Source organism: Monodelphis domestica, chromosome 1, assembly GCF_027887165.1.
Source record: "Monodelphis domestica isolate mMonDom1 chromosome 1, mMonDom1.pri, whole genome shotgun sequence".
In the NCBI taxonomy this organism is placed as follows: domain Eukaryota; kingdom Metazoa; phylum Chordata; class Mammalia; order Didelphimorphia; family Didelphidae; genus Monodelphis; species Monodelphis domestica.
In genome coordinates this window covers 206,659,795-206,685,731 of record NC_077227.1, presented here as the reverse complement: position 1 = coordinate 206,685,731, position 25,937 = coordinate 206,659,795, and the positions used below count along the sequence as shown (strand labels likewise).

Here is a 25,937-nt window from a genome sequence, read left to right as displayed (position 1 = left end):
ATCTCCTGTAAAACCGCTTTGAGGGGTGGATCTCTTATAGTCCCTGTCAGTTTCCAGGGAGCCTGGCATGCCCCAACCCCCTCACTACATTGAGGGCCAGCTCTTTGGCCTTAGGCAGTTTTTATAGATTCTTGAAACTCCACACTGTTCAGTTTTCAGGGGCCCCGTGATCTGCGTGCTCTGCAGTGCGCAGGGTTCTCCCATGAAACCACCCTAAAAGGTCATTCCCTAGCAGTCTTTAGATCCCAAGGACCCTAGTGTGCCCCCCCCCAGACAGAGACGTTCTTCACTCACTCGCTGTCCCAGTGAGTGCTCTGATCCCCTACTCTGGTTCCATGGGGGAGGAGGGGGAAGGCCAGCTCAGTTCATGTTTTTGTGCAAGATTTTCCTCCTTCTTATAGTGTGGCAATGTTCAAACCCCACGTACCTTCATTTCTGTGGAGTACTGGAGAGTCCCTCCATTCTTCCAAAGATAATTTTTATGCTCTTTTGAGGTAGTCTATTTTGTTTGGTGCCAGGGAGAGGAAGTGATTTGCATCAAGATTGCAGCCATGTTTACCCAGAAGTCCCCTCAGTGACTTCTCTAATAAATTTGAAGTCTCATTGTTAAGAGAAACAAAAGTTTACTTGGTTGAAAATTTATGGATGGGGGTGGGGGGCAACTAGGTAGCTCAGTAGATTGAGAACCAGGCATGAAGAGGAGAGGTCATGGGTTCAAATTTGACCTCAGATATTTCCTAGCTGTGTGATCTTGGGCAAACACTTAACCCCCACTGGCTAGCCCTTACTTTTTTCTGCCTTGGAACCAATACACAGTATTGATTCTAAAATGGAAGATAAAAGTTTAAATTAAAAAAAGAAAGACAGGAAGGAAGGAAGGAAGGAAGGAAGGAAGGAAGGAAGGAAGGAAGGAAGGAAGGAAGGAAGGAAGGAAGGAAGGAAGGAAGGAAGGAAGGAAGGAAGGAAGGAAGGAAGGAAGGAAGGAAGGAGGGAGGGAGGGAGGGAGGGAGGAAGGGAGGGAGGAAGGGAAGAAGGAAGGAAGGAAGGAAGGAAAGAGGGAAGGAAGGAAGGAAGGAAGGAAGGAAGGAAGGAAGGAAGGAAAATTAGGGCTAGACAGTGAATGGCAAATCTTATTATAACATAATCTGAGTCGCAGAATAAACCAGCCTGGCTATTCCTACTTTATATTGTATTCAAGATTATAATATTTTGTTGGTTCTGGAATCTTTACTTTTTATCCTTTCATTTTAGCAGCTCCACCAAGGTGGAGCAGTGGAGAGAGTGCCAGGTTCAAAGCCAGGAAGATTCATCTTTCTGAATGCAAATGTGACAGACCTCCTAGCTATGTGACCAAGTCATTTAACCTGGTTTGCCTCAATTTCCTCATCTATCAAATGAGCTGGAGTAGAAATGGCAAGCCAGTCCAATACTTCTGCCAAGAGAGCACCAAACAGGGTCATGAAGAGCAGACCCACTGAAAACAACTTTTCTCTTTCCCAATTTACCCTTGGGCAGAATGGCCTAACCTGTAGTAATTTGGGTTTGGAATGAAGGGAGCTCCATTTTAATACTCAATTACTAGCTGTGGAGCCCTGACAAGACACCTCTCTGAAGCTCAGTTTCATTGGATGAGGAAAGCAAACCCAAGAATTCTATAGAAGTGTGGGTTGTTGTTTATTTGTTTGATTTCACCTATCCTCCACACACCCATAAACTTAGGGACTTCTCTAACACTGGAGTCACCTGATCCCAGGTTTGGAGCTACAGACCTTTGTTTACACTTCCCTGAGGCATCTGAGTGTACATTGGATAAGAAAATCAGGCTGTCAGGACACGATAGGCTGCCATCTAACACATAAACTATTCCAGTCTGAAATTTCTATGAATTTGAGTCTTCCAGTTTTAATGATTTGCTTCCTTGTAATTTGGTCTTTAAGATTCTATATATCAAGTCAGAAGGATATCCTTAAAGCAAAATAGAGAGTATAATAATAGATGAGCTATAGAAAAATCTGAATGTGTCCAGAAAATATCATTTAGAAATTTAGGAGAGGAGCAGCTGGGTGGCTCAGTGGATAGCACACCAGGTCTGGAGTCAGGAGCTATCTGGATTCAAATTTGACTTTAGACACTTCCTAGCTGTGTGTGATCCTGGGCAACTCACTTCACCCTGTTTGCCTAACCATTACCACTCTTCTGCCTTCGAATCAACACTTAGTTTCAGTTCTAAGGACTTGTTTGTTTTTAGAGTGATTTAGAACATTTTTATATGACTATAGATGGCTTTGATTTCCTCATTTAAAAACTGCTCGTTCACACCCTTTGACCATTTGTCAATTGAAGAATGACTTTTATTTTTATAAATTTGACTTCATATTCTGTATATTTAAGAAATTGGCCCTCTGTCAGAAATACTTGCTGTAGAAAAAAATTCCCAGCTTTCTGCTTTCCTTTTAATGGTTGCATTTGTTTTGCTTGTACAAAACCTCTTTAATATAATCAAAATTATCCATTTTACAATTTATAATGCTCTCTTTCCCTAGTTTGTCCTAAATTCACTCCTTATCCATAAATGTGTTAGGTAAAGTATTCCATGCTCCCCTAATTTGCTTATGGTATCGCCTGGGTAATGTTTTTGAAAGTCATCTTTTTCTAAATAGCCCTTACCTTCTATCTTAGAATCAATACTTAGTGTTGGTTCTAAGGCAGAAGAATGGTAAGGACTAGGCAATGGGGGTTAAGTGACTTGCCCAGGGTCACTCATCTAGGAAGTGTCTGAGGCCATATTTTAACCCAGGACCTACCCTCCCATTTCCAGCCTTGTTTTTCCATTCACTAAGCTACCTAGCTGCTCCTGAAAGTTATCTTTAAAGAGATATTTCAACAGGGAGGAAGGGAGGAAGGAAGGAAGGAAGGAAGGAAGGAAGGAAGGAAGGAAGGAAGGAAGGAAGGAAGGAAGGCAGGGAGGGAGGGAGGAAGGAAGGAAGGAAGGAAGGAAGGAAGGAAGGAAGGAAGGAAGGAAGGAAGGAAGGAAGGAAGGAAGGAAGGAAGGAAGGAAGGAAGGAAGGAAGGAAGGAAGGAAGGAAGGAAGGAAGGAAGGGAGGGAGGGAGGGAGGAAGGAAGGAAGGAAGGAAGGAAGGAAGGGAGGGAGGGAGGGAGGGAGGGAGGGAGGGAGGGAGGAAGGAAGGAAGGAAGGGAGGGAGGAAAGGAGGGAGGAAGGAAGGAAGGGAGGGAGGAAAGGAGGGAGGAAGGAAGGAAGGAAGGAAGGAAGGAAGGAAGGAAGGAAGGAAGGAAGGAAGGAAGGAAGGAAGGAAGGAAGGAAGGAAGGAAGGAAGGAAGGAAGGAAGGAAGGAAGGAAGGAAGGAAGGAAGGGGCAGTTAGGTGGCTCAGTGGATAGAGACCCATGCCTGGAGACAGGAGGACCTGGGTTCAAATGTGAACTCATATACTTTGTGGCTGTGTGACCCTGGGCAAGTTATTTAATCCCCTATTGCCTAATCTTTAACACTCTTCTGCCTTAGTACTAATACATAGTATTGCTTCTAAGACAGAAATAAGAGTAGTTTTTTTTTTAAGAAAGAAAGAAAAGAGAAAATAGGGAAAATATAAGCAAAACTAGTCACATTGAAAAAATGTGACAGTATGATGCAATGTTCCACACCTGTGGAGCCCTCTTCCCCACTAATACTTCTACAGAGAGGAAGAGGAGAGGCATCTTCCTACATTTTTTCTTCAGGACCAAGTTTATTCTATATATATATATTTTTTTAATTCCCTTTCCCTTGTTTTGTAGGGTTGATTCTTTTCACTTACGTTTTTGTGGTCATTGTGTATATTGCTTTCTTGACTCTACTTCACTTTGCATCAGTACATATAAGTCTTCCTATGATTCCCTCCATTCATTGCAGTCATCATTTCTCACAGCACATGCCATCTCTTTTTTCAAACGGTATCTTTCATTTTTACATTATCCATATTTTTCAGTATATCTCCTCCATCTCCTCCTAGAGAACTCTCATATTTAAGATTGGATTTTGTGACAAGGAAATCACTTTAAAAGACTGATATATATTAATTTAAGGTCGCCAAGGAATTCAGCTATGTAATTCCTAAATGAAAACTCAAGTCAGCCGTCAACCTTTTATAGAGTTTAATTACAAACAGGAGGAAGAAAGGAATTAGAGAGAGTGAGAGAGAGAGGGAGAGAGAAAGGGGAGAGAAGGGAATAGGGCTTAAATACCCCTTCTGTTTAGGCTGGGCCAAAAGGCCCAAGCCCTTAGATAGTGGGGGCAAAGAAAAGAGATCAGTCCCTATTACTCACGTGACCAAAATGGAGAAACAGTCTCAGAGGCCCCCACCTTCAGCTTCCTTCAGAGCAAGCTTCTCAGAGCACCTCTCCAACCACTCAGAGCCAAAACTCTCCAACCACACCTCAGTCCTCAGACCCCTCTATCTTTAAGGAAACCATCCAAGTTCCCTCCCCTCAGTTCTCACATCTACCAATCACTGACCATCATTTTCCCTGTGCCAATGGTGGCTCTAGCTTAACCCAGGACCGCCCAGAGGTCTGTGGCTTTGCACATGTCTGTTGGAGGTCATATTCTCAAATAATTAAATCTTGATCTTTTGCTACAGCCCTTCCTAAATCCTGTTACCCTGAGTAGGGTAGAGATTGGAATAATTAAATTTTGATCTATGCTGCAGCCCTTCCTAAATCCTGTTAGGACTGAGTAGGGTGGAGATTGCAATTTCCAAGACTTGGTTCTGTCATTCCAAGTATCTCCATTGTATCAATTCTAAAATCAATCATGACTCAAAGAAATTCCTGTTCTATGCTTAAGCATAGATCAAAGACCTTTCCATTGTTTAGCAAAAGGTTTCTGTCCTAAAGTAATCTTAAGAAGGGAGGAGGAGGAACCTCCCATGCCAATGGGGTTCACATTCCAATAGCCAAGACCCACTATCAATAGGAAATTTTTCAAGTATGAAATTTCCCAATGGTGAAATTTCCAACATTTATAAGTCTAAGAAATTTTAAGGTTTACAATTTTCTAAGTAAGCCCGCTACAGATTGATTATTCCTTTCCAGGGACTATACTTAGAATTCTTTTGTTTTTACAACCCTTACCTTCTGTCTTAGTATCAATTCCAAGACAGAAGAGCAGCAAGGGCTAAGCAATCAGGCTTAAGTGGCTTGCTCGGGGTCACGCAGCCAGTAAGTATCTGAGGCCAAATTTAAACCCAGGTCCTCTTGGCTCCAGGTCTGGTACGCTATCCACTGGGCTACTTGGCTGCTCCAATACCTAGAATTCTAATCACTGATACCAGAAGGATTTGATGCCCCTCAATTTGTGATGCACAAGTCCAGCAGTTATGCAATCTCTAGGTATATTTAAATAGTGCTTTAAGGTTTACAAAGTTCCCTCTTCATACAACTCCATATTGCAAGTATCATCATCACCTCATTTTACAGATAATGAAACTGAGACTTGGGTAAGTCATGTGAATTCTCCAAGGTCACAAAACTAGTGCTAGAACCAGGCTTCAAAGGGCAGCATTCTTTCCATTATACCAGGCTATAAAGCCTGCTTGCCAGGCAATTATATTTGTCTATAAATGTAGACCTCTGTTAAAGAACTCTGTTAAAGCCAATCTTTTCCTATAAAAGGTTGATAATTATAATAATAACTTACATTTGTAAACCTTAAAGGGTTTAATTAAGAATTTTACAAATATCATTTCACTTGATTCCCACAACTCTATCCCCATTTTACTGATAAGGAAACTGAGGTTCAGGGCCATGATAGGACCATAGGTTTATAAGGGATGTCAGCGGTTATTATATCCACCTCTCTCATTTGACATGCCCAGTGTCATGCAAAGCCAGGCTTAGAATCTAAGTCCAATTATCTTTCCACTGTGACATTTAATCACATCCAACTCTTCATGACTCCAGGTACCATATGGTACACCAATATTGTTCATAGGATTTTCCTGGCAAAAATTTTTGAGTAGTTTTCCATTTCCTTCTCCAGTGGATTGAGGCAAACAAAAGTTAAGTGACTTGCCCAGAGACACAGAGCTAGTAAATGACTGACACTGGATTTGAACTCAGATCTTTCTCCCCTCACTACAGGCTCAACACTCTATCTACTGTATCTCCTAGCTCCCTCAGTAGTTTTAAATTCCACCTGTTTTTCATCTCTTTATATGTGGGATGTAATTTATGTATGCCTGATGACTTGTATTTGTTGTTATTGTTCAGTCATTTCAATCATGTCTGATTCTTTGTGATCCCATTTGGGGTTTTCTTTTCAGAGATATTGGAGTGGTTTGCCATTTCCTTCTCCAGTTCATTTTCTAGATGAGGAAACTGGAGAAACAGGGTCAGAGTCAGTATGTGTTTAAGGCTAAATTTGAACTCAGGTCTTCCTCCAGGCCCTGTACACCATCCACTGTGCCACCATAACAGATTCCTAATCAGAGAAATGACATGATGGAAGAGATCCAGCAATAAAAGCACAATATTTTGTCAGAAAACCTGGGTTCAAATTCTACTCCGTTACTTACTACCTATGTGAAGTGAGGCAGGTTATTCACCTTTTCTGCCTCAGTTTCCTTATTGTAATCTGAATGAGTTAATTTAGGTCATCTCTAAAGTCCCTCCCAGCTCTAAATACTTGGACCCTATGTTAGGGGTAAGACCAGAAACATTCACAAATGTAAACATGCCCTGACCTTTATCCTCCCCAAAGCCTTATGATATAGCAGAATTACTATTATCTCCACTAAACAGATGAAGAAAACTGAGGCTCAGGGCAAGTCACTTAAGCCTATTTACCTAGCTCTTGCCCTTTTGTCTTAGAGTTGTTACTAAGACAGACAGGTTTTTTTTGTTCTTGTTTTTTCAAGTATTTTGTACAGGATAAGGAGAAATCTAGGTGGTACAGTAGATGGAGTGCTGCTGAGACTAGAGTCAGGAAGATCTGAGTTCAAATTCTTCCTCAGACATTAATATCTTTGTGGCCCTGGGCAAGTCATTTAATTTATCTCAATTTCATCTGTAAAAGGGGGGTGGTGTTAGCACCTATTACCTCTTAGGGTTATTCAAAGGATTCAATGAGATCTTATTTGTAAAACACTTTGTAAATCTTTAAATGTCATAAACACTAGTTTATTATAACCTCTGACTCCCAAACCAACCATCTTTCCATGATGCCTCTTTACCGGCTTACAACAGGAAGCCTCCCTGACCTCTAGAGATGATATCCACTAAGAGCATTAAATGAATGCTGATACCATCACTGGAACTTCAAGCAGCCATCCATAAAATCAGGGAAGAATTCTCAGGAGGTCCTCCTTTCCCTTTTCCCAAAAATATGCCTGAAGCAACAGGAATATTAGAGAGATCTGTGTTGTTGACAGATTGATTTTCTAGGTTATGAGTGTCTCACGCATCCCTCTGACTTTGCCCTTTCCAAATATTCACTGATGGCAGGCTGGGAATCCGCCCTTCTCTTGCCTGGCAAGGATCTCCAGGCTCAGGGCCTCATGTACTGGCAGCATCTTCTCCTTGGCTCCACCTGCATCTTCTCCCCCCTCCCCCTTCACTCACCTGGCAGCTTAGACTCTGCCCCAGCCACCTCAAGTCTTTGGTTCTGCCCAGACCTGCCACACTGATTGCTACTCCTTTGTTCCCATCTTTCCTCTCACTCAGAGTCAAGTCCAAGGGAGGAGGACCTGACTATTAAAACTGGATAATTTGATTACCACCTCAGGCTGTCTGTGTCCTGCTCCCTTCCTCCATCAGGAGCTAGCTTGGTGGCAACTTTTATAAAACAGTATAAGAAGAAACAGGCAACTAGGTGGCACAATAGCTAGAGAGCTAAGCTTAGAATCAGAGGAAGACTCATCTTTATGAGTTCAAATCTGAAACCTCAAATACTTATTAACTATGTGACCCTGGGCAAGTCACTTCACTATGTAAAAATGAGATGGGGAAGGAAATGGCAAACCACTTTAGTATCTTTCCCAAGAAAATGCCAAATAGGGTTAGGAAGTGTCAGACAGGACTCAACAACAATAGCAACAATCAAAAGTGAAAAAATTTAGATATGGAATCAGAGGGTCTGGGTTCAGGTCCTGGCTCTGTCACTTGAATATCTGTGTAACCTTGGGCAAAATCTTTCATCTCTCTGGGCCTCGGTTTCCTCATTTGTAAAATTATAAAATTGAAGCACAATGATATTTTGTCTTGGTTTGTTTTTTGAGTCTTAAGTATCCTAATCTTGCCTATCCTAAAAGTTCAGGAGCCATTCACAAACAATCCACTGATCACCTTCATTTCTCTTCCCTTTGCTTTTTCCTCCTTAGGCAGTCTAGTAGCCACTTGCTCTTGGGGGGGGGGGAGGAAGGAAGGAAGGAAGGAAGGAAGGAAGGAAGGAAGGAAGGAAGGAAGGAAGGAAGGAAGGAAGGAAGGAAGGAAGGAAGGAAGGAAGGAAGGAAGGAAGGAAGGAAGGAAGGAAGGAAGGAAGGGAGGGAGGGAGGGAGGGAGGGAGGGAGGGAGGGAGGGAGGGAGGGAGGGAGGGAGGAAGAAAGGGAAGGTGAGAGGAAGAATTTCCTCTACCTTATAAAATAAACCAAAAAGGCTTTATATGGTTCTAAGGTTCAGGTCATTCTGAGCTTTTGTCCTCCAAACACTCTTCTTACAAGGTCATACCCTGTTTCCATCTTGTGAATATGAAATCTAATTTGAAATCTGTTTGAAATCTAAATTGGTTGGAGAAATCCTTTTGGCAGTGAAATTAGTCTCTTCCTTTCTTCCTCCTAATGAGAATTGTTTCCCTTTGTGTCTTCAGAAATTAATTCTTGAGAGTTTCTCATTCCTCTGCACTGACTTCCCCTAAATGATTTCAGTCCATTGGATCCTCTTGATGCTTTCCACTGTACCCCTTGAAATCTATTCTCCCAAAATCTAGGTTACATGTCAGACTGGCCCAGTTCTCCTTTCTTCTAAGAGAGCAATAGTTTTATCTTTTCTAGCTGACTAGTCAGCAACCTTGTTTGCATAACTGCTTACAATGGGGGAGGGGGGGGCAGAATAAGCATTTAAAAAGCACCTACTATATGCCACGCACTGTGCTAAGCACTTTGACATGTGTGTCCTAGAGAAAGGAGTGTAAGAATAGACCATAAAGTAAGATTCTTTCAGGGCTCTGGTCCTGAGCTGTGAGTTTCCTATAATTCCAGGGTCTTACTGGAGAGAGAAAGGGATAAGCATTAATATAGTGCCTCAGATATGCCAGATACTGCATTAAGCACTTTACAAATATGATTTCATTTGGTCTTCACAATCCAGGGGTGAGATAAGTGCTGTTATTATCCAAATTTTACTTTTGGGGAAACCGAGGCAAACAACAGTTAAGTGACTTGCCCAGGATCATACCGATAGAGACAGTCAATGGACAGTAATAGGAACAAGACCCCCATACTCTGAAATCTTGCATTTTCTCACTAGTCAAACATAAACTGCAGCATTAGTCAAACATAAACTGCAAGCATTAATCATTAGTACTGGTTCAGTAGTATACTATAGTGGGCCATCAGCATTGTGCCTCATCTGTTTTATTAATTAGTTATATTGTTCTATATATATTTTGGCTCAGAACTGTAAGATACAATTACCTATAGTGGTCCTGCAATGTACCACATCCCCTGCCCCATCTTCTCATTCCAGAAGGGCAGCGGGACCTCTCCCACAATGACAAATGATGACAAGGTGGACAATGGAGGAACATGGGACCTGCTCACTGGGGACTCTGGCATTCCAGAAGAATCCCCCAAACCTGTGTATGCTCCTTATTCCCTAGGACATACATGTCAAACCCCCACACACACCTCCATCTGAATTTGATCATCTCGTTCTCCAGGGTTTTCAGGAGATGATGAGTCCCCAAACTCTAATAAATTTGCCAACCCGGATAACAAAGAGGGTGGAGCTGCTCTTTCATGCTCTTCTCTCCACATCTGGAGAGCTGCAATTCTATCAGCTCCAGAGAGGCTACTCTACTAGCTCCTGGGTTTATCCATTAGCCCTAAGACTAGTGATGGTGAACCTTTTAGAGACAGAGTGCTAGATCCCACCCTCACCCCACCCCCCCAGACTGAGTGCCGTGCCTGCCCCCCATGGGGGGAAGGGGGGAGCTTACTCCACATAGGGGAAGGAGGAGGCATTCCTATTGGGCTGCTGGGCAGAGGGGTGGGTGAAGTGAGGAATGTCCTCAGGGAGTGTAGAGAGGGGGAGGGGAGTAGCTGGAGCACTCTGCTCCCCCTTAGCTCTCCTGCCTGTGAGTCACCCACCTTAACCCCTGTGCTCTCCCATTGGCTGCTGTGCAGAGGGGTGGGGTGTGTGAAAAAATGTCATCAGACATGATGGAGAAGGGGAGGGGAGCAGCTCCCCCGAGTCCCTCTGCCTTTCTATTAATGAACTTTGGGGGTGGGGGTGGAGGGGTGAGGGGTGGCCACATGCCCACAGAGAGTGCTCTGCATGTCATCTTTGGCACCCAGGCCACAGGTTTACCCTCACTTCCCTAAACTATTCTACCAGCTATTAGGCTATTATACCACCTTAAACCTCTTCTTCTTCAAATAAAATTCTTTTCTTACTTCTGGACTGAATGGAGTTTGAGTCTCCCATTCTTGGGGCAAGACCCCGACACAAACTTGGATGCGTTTCTCCCACAACAATACAGCTAGTTAGTGTTTGAAGCTAGATTGGAACTCGGGTCTTTCTGAGAAGCCAGTGCTCTATCTACTGTGCTATCTAGCTGCCTTTACTAAAGTAAAGCTTTCCCTGATTTCTCTTCTCCTAACACTTTACTTTAAAGCTTGAAAGCTCTCTAATGTAGCTCTCTGATGCACTTATTCTGCAATACTGTATATTATACTTATCCATGTTAGTGTCTTGACTCCCTGGAAGACTATAAGTTCCATCAGGGCAAATACTGTGTGACATCCAAACTTTGTATCTTTCCCAAGCTCTAGCATTATGCTTTATACACAGTAATCACTTAATAAATGTTTATTGAACTTGTCTGTTGAATTTTACTATCCCTTCTACAGTGATGAGGTGCCTGGGGATCCCCACTCGTGTCATCACCAACTTTGATTCAGGGCATGACACAGACGGAAATTTGATTATTGATGAGTATTTTGACAACACTGGCAGGATCTTGGAGAATAAGAAGAAGGACACTGTATGGTGAGAGTTTCACTTAAACTCTATAGAAGACCTTTCCTCAGTTTGTTGTAGGACTGTATTTATGATCAGGGCAGCTAGGTGATGTAATGGAGAGAGTGTTGGGCCCAAAGTCAGGAAAACTCATCTTCTGGAGTTCAAATCTGACCTCAGATACTTATTAACCATGTGACCCTGGGCAAGTCACTTAACCCTGTTCACCTCAATTTCCTCATCTGTGAAATGAGCTGGAGAAGGAAATGGCAAGCCACTCCAGTATCTTTGCCCAGAAAACCCCTAATGAGATCATGAAGAGTTGAACACGACTGAAGAAAACAACAGTTTTTGATCCTCCCCTCTTGACTCCCCCACACGCACACATACACACACTTAGGTCCCATCCCTAATAGTTGCAGAAGCAATAAGGAACTTAGATACTTCACTCTTTAAAAGCGCCTTACTTCTCAAATCACTTGACCCCCATTGCCTAGCCCTTACTAGCACTCTTCTGCCTTGGAACCAATACATAGCATTGATTCTAAGGCGGGAGGTAAGGGTGTAAAAAAGGGGGGGGAAAGCTCCTTGCCACGAGGTCAGATGTTGCATCCTCCCAAATCTCTCCATCAAAACATTGAGACTAGGGCAGTGGCCACAGCATCTTCAGGGCCGAAAGTCCTACTTCTTCTCATCAATAACACTGGGCAGAAGTCTTTCTAAGAGAAACTTCTGAACGTGGGGAAAAAAGGAGCCCTTTGGAAAGACGAAAACCCCGTGTTTCTAGTTACTATTAAAACTTTCTGGTTGGCAAATGATGGTTTTCACTAAGGAAATGATTTCACCACTACTAAAACCAATGTTGGAGATTATAGGAGGATAATAATAATAATAGTTAGAATGTTTTTTAAAAATTTAATCCTTACTTTCTGTCTTAGAATCATTACTGTGCAGTTCTAAAGCAGAAGAGTGGTTAAGGGCTAAGCAGTGGAGGTTAAGTGACTTGCCCAGGGTCACACAGCTAGGGAATGTTGGATTCCCAGATTTGAAAGGAGGACCTCCTATCTCTAAATCTGGCTCTCCATCCACTGAGCCATCTAGCTGCCTCCAATAGTTAACATTTTTGTCCACTTTAAGGTTTGTAAAGCACTTTACAAATATCTCCTTTTTATCCTCACAACAACCTTGGGACGTAAGTGCTATGAACAGGAGACAAAATCTCCATTTTTCCAGATAAAGAAACAGTGGCATAGTGTCTGGCCCAGGGTCATACAGCTAAGATGTCTCTGGGATGGAACCTGAAGCCAGTTTTTCTGATTCCAGGCCCAGTTCCCTGTGCATGTGGACCTATTGCTTCAAAGGGTTTGGGGGACCTCTGAGGAACTTAACCTTTTTTTGCCTTAGTCTAACAATGACTTTACTGGCTTCTCTCTTAGGAATTTCCATGTGTGGAATGAATGCTGGATGAGTCGCAAAGATCTCCCCCCAGGATATGGAGGTTGGCAGTTGCTAGATGCCACTCCTCAAGAGACAAGCAATGGTAATGTTTTCCAGAAGAAAGCTATTACAAGCAGACAGATAAATGCTGCCAATATTCTCTTCCCAGATTTGTTTACTTTTCTTTTTAAAAAAATATTTAATCTAGGGTCAGCTGGGTAGCTCAGTGGATTGAAAGCCAGACCTAGAGACAGGTCCTAGGTTTAAATCTGGTCTCAGACACTTCCTAGCTGTGTGACCCTGGGCAAGTCACTTAACCCCCATTGCCTAGCCCTTACCATTCTTCTGCCTTGGACCGATATACAGTATTGATTCTAAGATGGAAGGGAAGAGTCTTTTATTTTTAATATTTTAATCCATTTTGGTTTTTACAACACACTTGCCAATCACATATTTCCCATCCTTTTTTTAATTAATTTTTTTCAATTATATGTAGAAACAATTTTTGACAATTGTTTTCTGACATTTTGCAATTCAGATTCTCTCCCTCTCTTCTTCCCTCTCCAGGTGATAAACAGTCTGATATAGGTTATAGCAGTGCTTTCATGCAATACATATTTTGTATTCCCCATGTTATAAATGAAGATTCATATCACAAATACAATTTAAAAATCATGAAGGAAATAAAGCAAAGGATGCCATACTTTGATCTTCAAGCAGATTACAATAGTTCCTTCTTTGACAGTGGATTTGTGTGTGTGTGTGTGTGTGTGTGTGTGTGTGTGTGTGTGTGTGTGTGTGTGTTTATCATGAGTCCCTCATGGTTATCTTGGAACCTCATTTTGCTGATAATAGTTTAGTCCTTCACAGTTGGTTGTTGTAAAATATTTGTTACTGTATTTGTGACCCCCCCAAAAAAATAATGAACATAATTAAAGCTGAGGAGCACTTACAATTTGAGCTGAATAAAAAAGATCCTCCTTTCCAACCTACTACTCTGGAGAGATCACCTCATAAGGAAGAGAAGAGTAAACAAAGCAATATAATGGTATTTAGTTATTTTTTTTTAAAAAGAAGAAAAAGAAAAAATGAGTTCTTTGAAGACCCTTAAAGAATATTTTTGTAGAAATCAGTATATTCGCTATGACCAAGCCAAGATCTTGTCTGCTGAAATAGGCTTGACTCCTTTTCTCCTGACTCTACACACTTCACTTTGCATCAGTTCCTATAAGTCTCTAAAGGTTTTTCTGAACTCATGCTGTTCATCATTTCTTATAAGTTGTAAGAGAAGAATTTGCAAAAGAAAGGAAGATGCAAAAGAAGGAAATCTGATCCAATAAAGCAAGAAGCAGCCTACACAGGGGAGGGGCAGAAAGGAAGAGACCCAGGATTCCAGGAAAAGAACAGAGACTGAGGGGAACTCAGAAACTGCCATTTCAATTCTCACTCCTTCAGCTGAGAGCCTGACAAGAGGATCTCGGAGGCTGGAGATCTCTCTCTGGACACCAACTGCTACCCTAGTGATCCCTGAAAGTCTTTTACTCATCTCAAACATTGTAGATTGGACTTTGAAAGAAGCCATCTACTGAGAAAATCCTCTCCAAGGATTTTCTCCACCTCTCTATCCCCAATTTGTCCTGAACTCCAGCAGTTTAATCAAATTAGCTCAAGAGTGGGGACAACCAGCAGCTGACCAGAAGAGGGGTCAAGGCTGAGGGCCTGGACCCTTGAGATTGGGGGGGGGGGTAAGTCTGCCAGTCCCTAGGGACTCCTACTACCCACTTTCAATTTCCCTTCCCTGTGTGGTTCTCTATTAAAGTGCTATTAGTTAGGGGGGCAGCTGAGTGGCTCAGTGGATTGAGAGTCAGCCCTAGAAACAGGAGGTCCTGGGTTCAAATCTGACCTCAGACACTTCCCAGCTGTGTGACCCTTGGGCAAGTCACTTAACTCCCATTGCCTAGCCCTTACCACTCTTCTGCCTTGGAACCAATACATAGTATTGATTCCAAGATGGAAGGTAAGGGTTTAAAAAAAGAAAAGTGTTATTAATTAGATCAAGTCTGACTATTTTCTGACACCAAAGAAGGGGACTGAAGATTTGGGGAGAACCATACTTCTCCCCAAAGGGGAGGACTAGCTCAAGACCAGGGCTGAGGAGTGAACTCAGATCTTAAAGGGAAAAGTGGTGGTTGGGGTGATGGGAGGATCCAGAGGCAGGAAAATCTATCCTGCCTCTCAACAATAGCTAAGATCAAGAAGGGAGGCATTGGATCATTTCCCTAAAGCCCTCTCCTCCAGTCCTTAACCTCCACCTCCCAACCCCATTCTCTGAGGAGACATATTCTGTCCCTTGGGGAGACAAACTCAGGTTGTCTTCACCAAGGGAAAGAGAGGGGAAAATCAATCTCTTCTCCCCTCTCATTCTCTCAACCCTTTCTCTCCTTCTCTCTTTTAGAGGTACAACAGTTTTCCATTACAACCACATCCCACAACTTATTCATCATTCCCCAATTGATGGACATCCCTTTCAGTTTCCAATTCTTTGCCATTACAGAAAAAACTATTAAAAATATTTTTGTACGAATACCTTCTTCTATCTTTGATCTCTTTGGCATACAGACTCAAATGCAGTATTGCTGTGTTCCTTTTAATAGAAAAAAAAAAGTTATGCAAAACTAATCAGTACAACAACTGTGATTAATGAAGTATTTAGCATTCCTTACAAAGGACAAAGTGCTAGACCTGGAGTGAGTTTCAATATGGCCTCAAATACTTACCACATGTGTGACCCTGGACAAGTCACTTTGCCCTATAGGCCTCAGTTTCCTTATCTGTAAAATGATCCAGAGAAGGAAATGGAAAACTACTCCAGTGTCTTTGCCAAGACAACCCCAAATGGGATCATGAAGAGTTGGGCACAACTGAAAATTACTGAACAACAAACTTGTGTTCCACTATCTTGATTCCAAGAAGTTAGTATATTTTAGCATCATTTGTCACCAATGATCATCATTGCACTTAACTGGAATTTTGTTATTTTTTTGGAGTTGCCTTTGCTGATATTCTTGAGGTCACCATGTGTGTGTTCTCAATCTTGTTTCTTCCACTCATCAGAAATGACTCCTTATAATAGTTTGCCTTCTGCCCGTCTCTAGGTGTCTACTGCTGTGGGCCTGCCTCAGTCAGAGCCATTAAAGAAGGAGAGGTGGAGCTGAAATATGACACAGCTTTTGCCTTTTCTATGGTGAATGCTGACTGTGTGTCCTGGCTTGTCTATGGTGGAAAGGAGCAGAAACTTCACCGTTACACCAATTCGGTTGGCAATTTTATCAGTACTAAGAGCATCCAGAGCGATGACAGAGATGACATTACTGAGAACTACAAGTATCAAGAAGGTACCACCCAAACTCACAATCACTTAAAGTACTTGGGTTAGAAGGTCAGAGAACAAGATGTTGTTTCTCACGGAAATGGAAAGGAGTACGTATAGGCAGTAAGTACCTGGTGCCATGAATTAGTGATGACTTTGGGAAACAGCTGAAAAGAGTGTCAGTTGGTGATTGTTGACTACACTCATAATGAGAAGGTACATACAAGGTAATGAGAAGGTGATTGAATGTCTTGGCTCCAACATGTCCATTTGTGGAGATGTACAAAAATATATGGGAGTGAATGGACTTAGTGCAGGGGAGAGACTGGGGATGAGAGGCAGTGTAATTGTAATATCTGGTATTGGTGCTGGGACTCTCTTTCCCTTTGTCAATATATGTGAGGAGTATTTATATCACAATATTTCAAAGTTGAGGGGAGCGAGGTGGCACAGTGGATAGAGCACTTTTAGAAATAAAAAACCTCATCTTCTTGAATTCAAATCCAGCCTCAGACACTTAGTACCTGTATGACCTTGCACAAGTTACTTAACCCTAATTGCCTAGCCATTACCTCTTTACTGCCTTAGAATTGATACTTAGTATTGATTTTAAGACAGAAGGTGTTTTGTTGTTGTTGTTGTTGTTTTTACTTAAAAAAAAAGAACTGAAGAATGTTTCTATCTTATGAAGTTCATGGAATCAAAGACTTAAACATGGAAGGGACCTTAGAAGTCATTTAGTTCAATTCTCTCATTTTCCAAAGGGGGAAACTGAGGTGCAAGGGGGGTTAAGTGTCTTGTCCAAGGTCATAGTAAGCATCAACAGTGGAATTTGAACCGAGGTCCTCTGATTTTTCTATTGTTTCACATTGGCTCCTTCTCTATCCACCCATCCCCTCCCCAATATAGCATTTTGAAATGGAGTTGAAGCCAATTTATATTCCAAGGCATTTAGCCAAGAATATACAAATCTCTTACTTCTTCCTCTCAGCTAAAAATTAAGCTTGCATAGGAGATGCCAAGTAACTAAATGATTTACTATTTTGATTCCCTCATGTCATTGGAAACCTTGAAAGTATCTGGAAGGTCAGATCAGACAGGTAGCCTCCCAAATTGACCACTGCTCTTCTAAATGGCCAAAACCCATTCAGATAAACTGCTCAATTCAGACAGGAAGGAGCCACCAATAGGAGCCATTAAGATCAAGGTCATTTCTCTTCTTGACTTCCAACAAAATTTTAAGGACTATAGTGCTAAACTGAGAGGTTGGTATATTGCAGGGTGGGCCTCCGAGTTCTGTTTAGTCTATGTCCCCTAGGACCACCCCAAACCTAGTCTAGCAAAAACCTAAAGTACCCACTATCTTCTACCCCTTTAGTGTAAGCCTCAACAACTCTGGAAACCTTCTAAACCTCAGAGGACTTGGATTTGGACCTCAACTCCTGGGCTGCTTCAGACTGTAGTAAATCCCTCTGAGTCTTCATATGGTTTGGTCTGATAGCCTGGGCTCAGGAATAGGACAAAGGAATAGGCAGCAGGTGTATTGGCTTTTCAGATAACATAGAAAAGCTAATACATTGAATGATGGAGTCAGGGACAGAATCAATAGGGATAAAGATACACTCTCATACTTGGATTCCAAAGGCCAACTTTACTAGTACAAGACAAGAAGACATGCTTAGGCTGTAAGGAGTGATGAACTGGAGGATTTCTATATGAACTGGTAAGACCTCCAAGAACTGATGCAGAGTGAAATGATCAGAACCAAGAGAACATTATACACTGAAAGTGAAACATTGTGGAACTATCCAATGTAATGGACTAGTAGAATGCAATGATCCAGAACTTTTCCTGAAGGACTTAGGAGAAAGAATCCTGTCCACATTGAGAGAAAGAACTATGGGAGTAGAAATGTGTAGCATACCAGGCATGTTGGCATCTGGGAAGTATGGTTGATGTATTAGATACTTGATCAGATCAGTTAATGATCAATGTATAGACAGTTTTAAGGGCAGGAGAATTCCTGAGCCTAAGCCACAAAGGCTTAGTCCTCACCTTGTCAAAACACATTCCTTTGAAAAGCGCATGTCAGGTGAATCTCCACCTCCTCTGATCTTGTCATTGTCTATTCAACCAATGTTACGACCTACTTGCTATGTTACATATTCATTGATCACCTCTCAATCCACAATAAATGCTGGGGTGAGGGGCGCTACTCTCTCTCTTGATTCCTGCAACCTTGGAGTTCTTCCTTCTATCTCTCTTTATCTTTCCTTGTCCACATGCTATCTATCTCGGAATTCTTACTTCCACGTGTTCTCTTATTTCTCATATTTTCCTTTAATTAATTTTCAAAGGAAAATATTATAAGAATCTAGTGCTGCTCCCCATATCAATTAACTTGTCTTTGAGTCTTCATTTATCACCCATTTTTCTCAGGCTCCCTTCTCCTTCTCAAGCTATAACCCACAAAGGAAAATTATATAACAATTGCTGGCCGGATTGTTATAAAATGCAAAAGAAAAATTAATGACTTATCACTCGTTTACATATGTTTATATATACGGATATATGACTTGGGGTTTCAGATCTATGGTAAAAATGAATAATGTGGAAAGAGGTATCAAGTGATAACATTTGTACAACCCAGTGGAATTGCTTATTGACTCTGGGAGGAGGAGAGGGAAAAGGGGAGGGGGAAAAATGAATCATGTAAACATAGAAAAATATTTTTAAAAATAAAATAATAATAATAAATAAAATTTAAAAAGAAGACATGCTTAGGCAATACTTTGTCTGAAAAAGATTTGGGAGTTTTAGTGGGCTTTAATCTCAATAGGAGCCAGTAGTGTATCTCCTGTGGCAGAAAAATAAACTAATGAGATTTTAGGCTGAATGGAGAGGCGTAGCTTCCAAAAATAAGGAGAAGATAGCCCTGCAGACTTGAGTAGACAATATCTGGAATATGATGTGCCATAATGTACAGTTCTGGGCACTGCAGTTGGGCAAGGACTTTGGTAAGAGAAAGATGATGTAGAGAATATCACATTGAATGAGGACCAGCTGGAAGAAGGAAGGATGGTTAGCCTGGGAAAGAAAAGTCTCACAAAAGAGATTAAGAGCTATTTTCAGTAAGAAGGATGTTCTTTAATAAGGGATTAGACTTATTCTGTTTGACCTCAGAGGGTAGAGTTTAAAGCAATGGGTAAGGGATGCAAAGAAGTCAATTTTACCTTTATAGAAGGAAGAACTTCCTGGCAATTAGTTATCCAAAAGTGGTATGGAGCAGATAGGTAGGGCAGTGGACAGAGGGCCTGGAGTCAGTAAGACCTAAGTTCAAATCCTGTCTATGACCCTTCCTAACTGTGTAACCTTGGGCAAATCACTTAACCTTGTTGGCTTCAGTTTCCTCAGCTATCAAATGAGCTGGAGAAGGAAATGGCAAACCACTCCAGTAACTTGCCAAGAAAACCCCAAATGGGATCGCAATGAGTCAGACAACTGAAACAAATGAACAACTAAGAAAAGAGGAATGGTTTCTCTCAGGAGGTTGAGGAGGGAGTCCTCCTTCACTAGAGGTCTTCTAGCAAAGGTTCATTTTATGGGAATGCTACGGGGGGAGGGGGGGGTCTTCCTCTGGTATGGATTAGGCGGCATGGTACAAAAGACACTGGTCTGAAATTCTTCAAACCCTTCATCTGATGATTTCCTCCTTGGACAAGTCACTAAATTAAAATCTAGGACTAGTTAGCCATGGAAATCAAGTCATTAAGCATATATCCAGCATCTACTACACACCAGACACAGTACTAAGAGCTGAATTTACAAAGAAAGGCAAAAAAGCAAAAAACAGTCCCTGTCTTCAAGTTGCTCACAGTCGAATGGCAACACACAAACAACTATATAGGAACAAGATGCGTATAGAATAAATTGGAGATGATCAAATGATCACAGAGAGGAGATTTGAGAATAAAGGAGACTGGGAAAGGCTTCTTGTAAAAGGTGGGACTTTAGCTGGGACTTGAAGGAAGCCAGAGAAGCCTGAAGGTTAGAGATGAGGAAAAAGAACATTCAAGGCATGGAGGAGAACCAGTGAAAATGCCCTGAGTTTCAAATCTGGACTCAGATATTTCCTAGCTGAGTGACCCTGAACAAGTCACTTAACTCCAATTGCCTAGCCCTTACTCCTCTTCTGCCTTGGAACCAATACTTAAATACTTGCTTCTAAGACAAAAAGTACGAATTTTAAAAAGAGAGAAAAATTACCCAGAGTAGAGATGGATTATCTTTTGTATAAAGAGCAGCAAGGAGACCAGTATCATTTTCCAGCTCTGAAATTCTGTGATTCTGAACTACTCCAGGATTAGGAAACTAAGGATAATGTTTGTCTGTACACATGTTTCTCCTATGTGTTCTTATCCCATTTTTACTCCACAAAATATGGGAGAGGATATAGGGGTGGAGGTGGGGATTCTAGTAAAAATTCCAACAAAGGAGTGTTGAGATTGTTCTCTGCCAGCCCTAATGTAAATCTGAACAGTCTGTCATCATGCCTGAGCCTTTTGAAGCCTCAGAGACTAAGTTTCTCCTGAATTTTCAATGGTTATTTTATACTTTTAAAATAATTGATTTCTGGGGTCATTAGATCCTTTGGCTAACTCAGCTGCTTGTAAAAGGGTCAACAATTAACATCAGTGAGATAGCTAGTAAGTTGGAAAGAAAGCAATGTGATATATGGTAGGATAAGTCTTGGTTCTAGAGCTGATGGGACTTGGATGATTCAGATCCCATTTTTGATTTTTATTCTGATCTGTGTAATCTTGGCCAACTTACTTGCCTTCTCCGGGCCCCCATTTCTGCTTCTATTAAATGAGAGGAATGGACTGAATTGCCTCTAAAATCCCTTCCAGTTGTGAGGCCCAGCCTAAATCTACCATTCTATGCTATGTGTCCTCATCCGAAAAATGAAGGGGTTGGACTCAATGACTTCTGAGCAGGGTTGTGCTGGAGCCAACTCCTACCAGACTCCTGAGAGCCTGTTAGATTGTTAAATATTCAGTGTGAACATTTATTTATACCTCAGAAATTAAAAAATGTCTTAAGCCAAGACTCTTGGTTTATTATTTTATTAACTATCTAGATTTGAGAATAATGGAGAAAATGTGAATATTGCAGATGAAACGTCAAAGTATGTCATATATCTTTTTTTTTCTGGAAAGCTGCTTGTTAAATATTTACTAGTACCCCTACCTCTGCGGTACCTTCTAATTCTGTATCTATGATATTATAATGTACAAAATGATGATTTAAAAAGAAACACTTTCAAAAATGTAATTTTTCATATTTTAGTAACTAGGCTATTTCATGATAAATGAGTTGTTTTGTCATTGTTGATTAGCTATTTTTCATGACCTTAATTGGTGTTTTCTTGGCAAAGATACTGGAGTGGCTTGCCATTTCCTTCTCCAGTTCACTTGACAGATGAGGAAACTGAGACAAACAGGGATAAGTGATTTGCTCAGGGTCACACTAGTTAATAAGTGTCTGCAGCCAGATTTGAACTCAGGAAGAAGAGTCTTTCTGGCTCTCGGCCCATTGTTCTCTCCCCTACACCACCAAGCTGCCAAATTAACGTGTAGTCAAAGCCAATTTGTGAAAGAACTAGAGAATAAAGAAAGGTTATGGGTAACTCTACGGTTTGGAGCCTATTACATATTCAGACATAGTCTAGTTAATGAGCACTAGTTTTTGCAGAGTGCTCGGTTCTTTTAAAGTCATCCTGTACTTTAATAACCTCAGAAGAGATGTTTCTGGTACTGGGGGTGGGAGCAGCCTCACCCCCCCCCCCATTAATATCAGATTATTTCCCCAGTCTACATCTCTGGTCCTTGTTCTTTTCTGATCTAGGCTCACCCATGGAGCGAGAGAGATATATGAAAGCTCTTCAGAAACTGCAGCCAAGAGGATACCCAGAGCATCCCAGAGCCAGTTCCCAGCCTGCAGGGCCCCTGTCAACAAGGGGAGGCGGACCCCTAGGCCACAATTCTCCTACCCCTCCACAGGCTGTGAGCCTGAAACTCAAGCTGACCCAGCCTGCCTACCTGGGTCTGGACATAAACTTTGTTCTACAGACGTTCAACTTGGCTCCTCAGTTCAAAGCCCTTAAGGTGAACCTGAGCGCTCAGTCCATGCTCCATGACGGCAGCCCCCTGAATGTTTTCTGGCAAGACACGGCATTCATCACTCTAATGCCCAGCGAAGGTATGTGTGTGCAAGGCCAAATTCAGTTCAATTCTACTCAACAAGCGTTTATCAAACACCAAAGGCATCGTGCTGGGTGGCTGCTAAGCATTTCGAGGGGAGAGATTGTAGGATTTGGAGCATCAGAAGCTCGGCTCAGACTGGGCTGAGTCCCTTATGTCTCCGGGCCTCAGTTTCCCTCATCAGTAAAATGAGAAGGGAGGTGGGGCATGGTGGCACAAATTGGCCATCCCAGCTCCCCTGGAGGCTGAGCCTGGTAGACAGATTAAACTAAGGAAGTTCAGTCAGGTCTGCTACCTCAAGAGCTGATTAAGCTGATTATTAAATCTTCAGCGTTTATACCTTAGAAATTGGCAAGCACTACATATCAGGTCTTGATTTCTTGTCTTGTTGATTGTCGAGATCTAAGAAAGTGATGGGGAAATGCTCCTAGTGAAGATTAAACTTAGAAGTATCCTCTACACATTTTTTTAAACCTGTATCTTCTGTCGTAGTTTCAGTTCTAAGACATAATTGCTGCAAGGGTTAGGTTGTCAGAGTTAAGTGACTTGCCCAGGGTAGCATAGGGAGAAAATGTCTGAGGCCAGAGTGAAACCCAGATCTCCCCAGCTCCAGGCCTGGTGCTCTATCCACTCTGCTATTTAGTTACCCACCCACCCCTTTTTTAAACCCTTACCTCCTGACTTAACATCAAATCTAAGACAGGGGACCGCTGGGTGGTTCAGTGGATGGAGAGCCAAGCCTAGAGATGGGAGGTCCTGGATTCAAATGGAAGGTAAGGGTTTTTTAAAAAATTAATTCTGGGGCAGCTGGGTGGCTCAGTGGATTGAGAAACCTAGAGACAGGAGGTCCTAGGTTCGAATCTGGATTCCCACTTCCCAGCTGTGTGACCCTGGGCAAGTCACTTAACCCCCATATTGACTCCAAGATGGAAGGTAAGGGTTTAAAAAAATAATAATAAAAATAAAAAAAATTAATTCTGAGACAGAAGAATGCTGCCATTTTAAAATCCCTTTTTTGTCAAATGTTTACCCAAATACCTCTTGCTAGGCCAATCAGGTGACCATACTAAGCCCAATGCCAAGATAATGAGCTTCCCCCAAAAAGGAAGCACCTGGTAACCCAACCAGAACTGGAAATGGCAAAGGCCAAGTAGTGGTGGGATTGGGTCCTTGAGCGACCACTGTACTTCTAGCCTGGGTGAGATGGGGAGACCCAGTTTCAAAAAAGTGCTCATTTTAATATTATGTGATATTACAGCATGACCTCATTTTACATGATCAATATGTTCCAAGACCCTTTGCATAAATCAAAAATCATACATAGTAGCAACCCCCATTATTTAGTAAGTATTTCTCATATAAACATACCGAGGCACTTTATAACTTTTCTTAGGCTTGTCAGAGCTACCAGCATCACCAATCTTGTACTTTGAGGCCATTATTAATAATGAAATAGCATTAATGGAACAAAGGGAAGCACCGCTCTGATGTAGACATTATTTGTTATAAGTGAAAATTTTCTTGACAAACTAATACAGTTTGGGGTGCAAAACAATATAATGACTCACATGAATGCTTCTCCGAGTGATAATGCGCACGATTGGGAGAACTGCTACAAGACTTTATGCTTCTTGGAAAAATGGGATGAATTTAGTCATTTAAAATGTTTATCTTATGTATTTTTCTGCCTTTTTTTTAATTGTCAGTTTCATGTACCTGAATTAGCATGTAGTGAGTTTGTGTAAAATGAGGTCCTACCATATGTTAAATCATATCTTATTATATTAGGTTATAATATAACTTAATAACATGTCATTTAACAACATAACAAAAGGTAACTTATCAAGGTATTGAGAATAATATAACTTAACAAAAAGTACCACAACAGAATAGAATTATTATAATTTATATAATATGTAGAAAAAAGTAAAGAGGTTAAGACTAGATGACCCCCTAAGGTCCCTTTTAGCTCTAAGCTTATTATCCAAACCCAACTGAGAAAATTTTAGTTATGCCAGGGCATTTGGCAGCTTATACTATTTGGTTCACACCCTCTGGAAAATAGAAAAGGTTATCCCCACAGATTTCCAGACCTGGATGATTTCTGCAAGTGTCTGTGAGATGGTACATTGTCAGGCTCACAGAATTTAACTGTAGGGGCAGCTGGGTAGCTCAGTGGATAGAGAGCAAGATCTAGAAATGAGCATTCCTGGGTTCAAATGTGGCCTCAGACACTTCCTAGCTGTGTGACCCCAATTGCCTAGCCCTTACCGTTCTTCTACCTTGGAACCAATATTTAGTATTGATTTTGGAGGAAAGGGTTTTTTAAATAAAAGGACCTAACCAGGGGAGTCCCCTATCCCCAGAGATGCTGCTACTCTTGCCCATTCTAGAAAGGATTCCCTGAATATAGAATTCACATTTCCAGAAAAAGAGGCCCACTGGAAAATACTTCTCTGTCCTCTGAGGAAATTCATCCCTGGCCCTATACAGGCTCTAGGATGCTCTCACAATACTCTTGTCTTCTTTCTCCTCAGCAAAGACGTTACCCTGCATAATTCCCTATTCCCAGTACAGCGAGTTTCTGTCACCAGACAAGCAGATCCGGATCAGTGCCCTGGGAGAAGAGAAGAACAGCTCAGAGAGATTCCTCATTGACAAGATCATCACCTTGGAACTCCCAAGCATCGTGATTAATGTAGGGAAAGGCCTGACAAAACTGCACACATTTTGGGACAGAGAGGTAGAGAGGGGAGAGCCTACCCAAGGGAGAGCAGACATTTCCCTGCTTGGGAGGAGAGCCTATCCATATCCTACTCGCCTTAGTTATAATCAGTCCAGTGATTAAGCACCTACCCTGGAGATAGGCTGGGGATACAAGGACAAAAACAAATTTGTCTTTTCTCTCAAAGGGTTTACTTTCTGGCAAGAAAAACAACATATATGTATATATATACACATATATAAGCAAGGGTGACTAGGCCAGCTTTAATTCTTAAGAGCTGATTGTTAAATTTTCAAAGTATTTACACCTCAGAAGTCAACAAATGCTACGCATCAGTAGATAATTTGTAGATTATTTAGACTTAAGGAAATGATGGACAACTAAGTGGCACAGTGGATAGAGTGCCATGGAATCAGAAAGACACATCTTCCTAAGTTTAAATCTGGTCTCAGTAGCTTAGTAGCTCTGTGACCCTGAGCAAGTCACTTTTTATCTTAGTTTGTCTTAGTTCCGTCATCTGTCAAATGAGCAGGAGACTCTAGTATCTTTGCTAAGAAAATCTCAAATTGGGTCACAATGACTTGGACATGGACAAACAACAATTTAAGTATGAACTGGAAATAGAAAAAGAGATAAAGAAAAGGAAAGAAGGAAGGAAGGAAGGAAGGAAGGAAGGAAGGAAGGAAGGAAGGAAGGAAGGAAGGAAGGAAGGAAGGAAGGAAGGAAGGAAGGAAGGAAGGAAGGAAGGGAGGGAGGAAGGAAGGAAGGAAGGAAGGAAGGAAGGAAGGAAGGAAGGAAGGAAGGAAGGAAGGAAGGAAGGAAGGAAGGAAGGAAGGAAGGAAGGAAGGAAGGAAGGAAGGAAGGAAGGAAGGAAGGAAGGAAGGGAGGAAGGAAAGCGAATCCAAGGAACCA

The 25,937-nt window shown here is 41.7% G+C and overlaps 1 protein-coding gene across 1 annotated transcript in view; it reads left to right on the top strand.

Annotated features, from left to right (window-relative positions):
- Nucleotides 1-25,937, top strand: part of TGM5 (transglutaminase 5) — an 87,916-nt gene that overhangs the window by 57,520 nt on the left and 4,459 nt on the right. Inside the window, exons 7-11 of the mRNA XM_007472435.2 lie at nt 11,122-11,260; nt 12,667-12,770; nt 15,823-16,062; nt 21,945-22,298; nt 24,838-24,998. Coding sequence (XP_007472497.1) covers nt 11,122-11,260; nt 12,667-12,770; nt 15,823-16,062; nt 21,945-22,298; nt 24,838-24,998 — 998 coding nt within the window. The remainder of the gene's footprint in view (nt 1-11,121; nt 11,261-12,666; nt 12,771-15,822; nt 16,063-21,944; nt 22,299-24,837; nt 24,999-25,937) is intronic.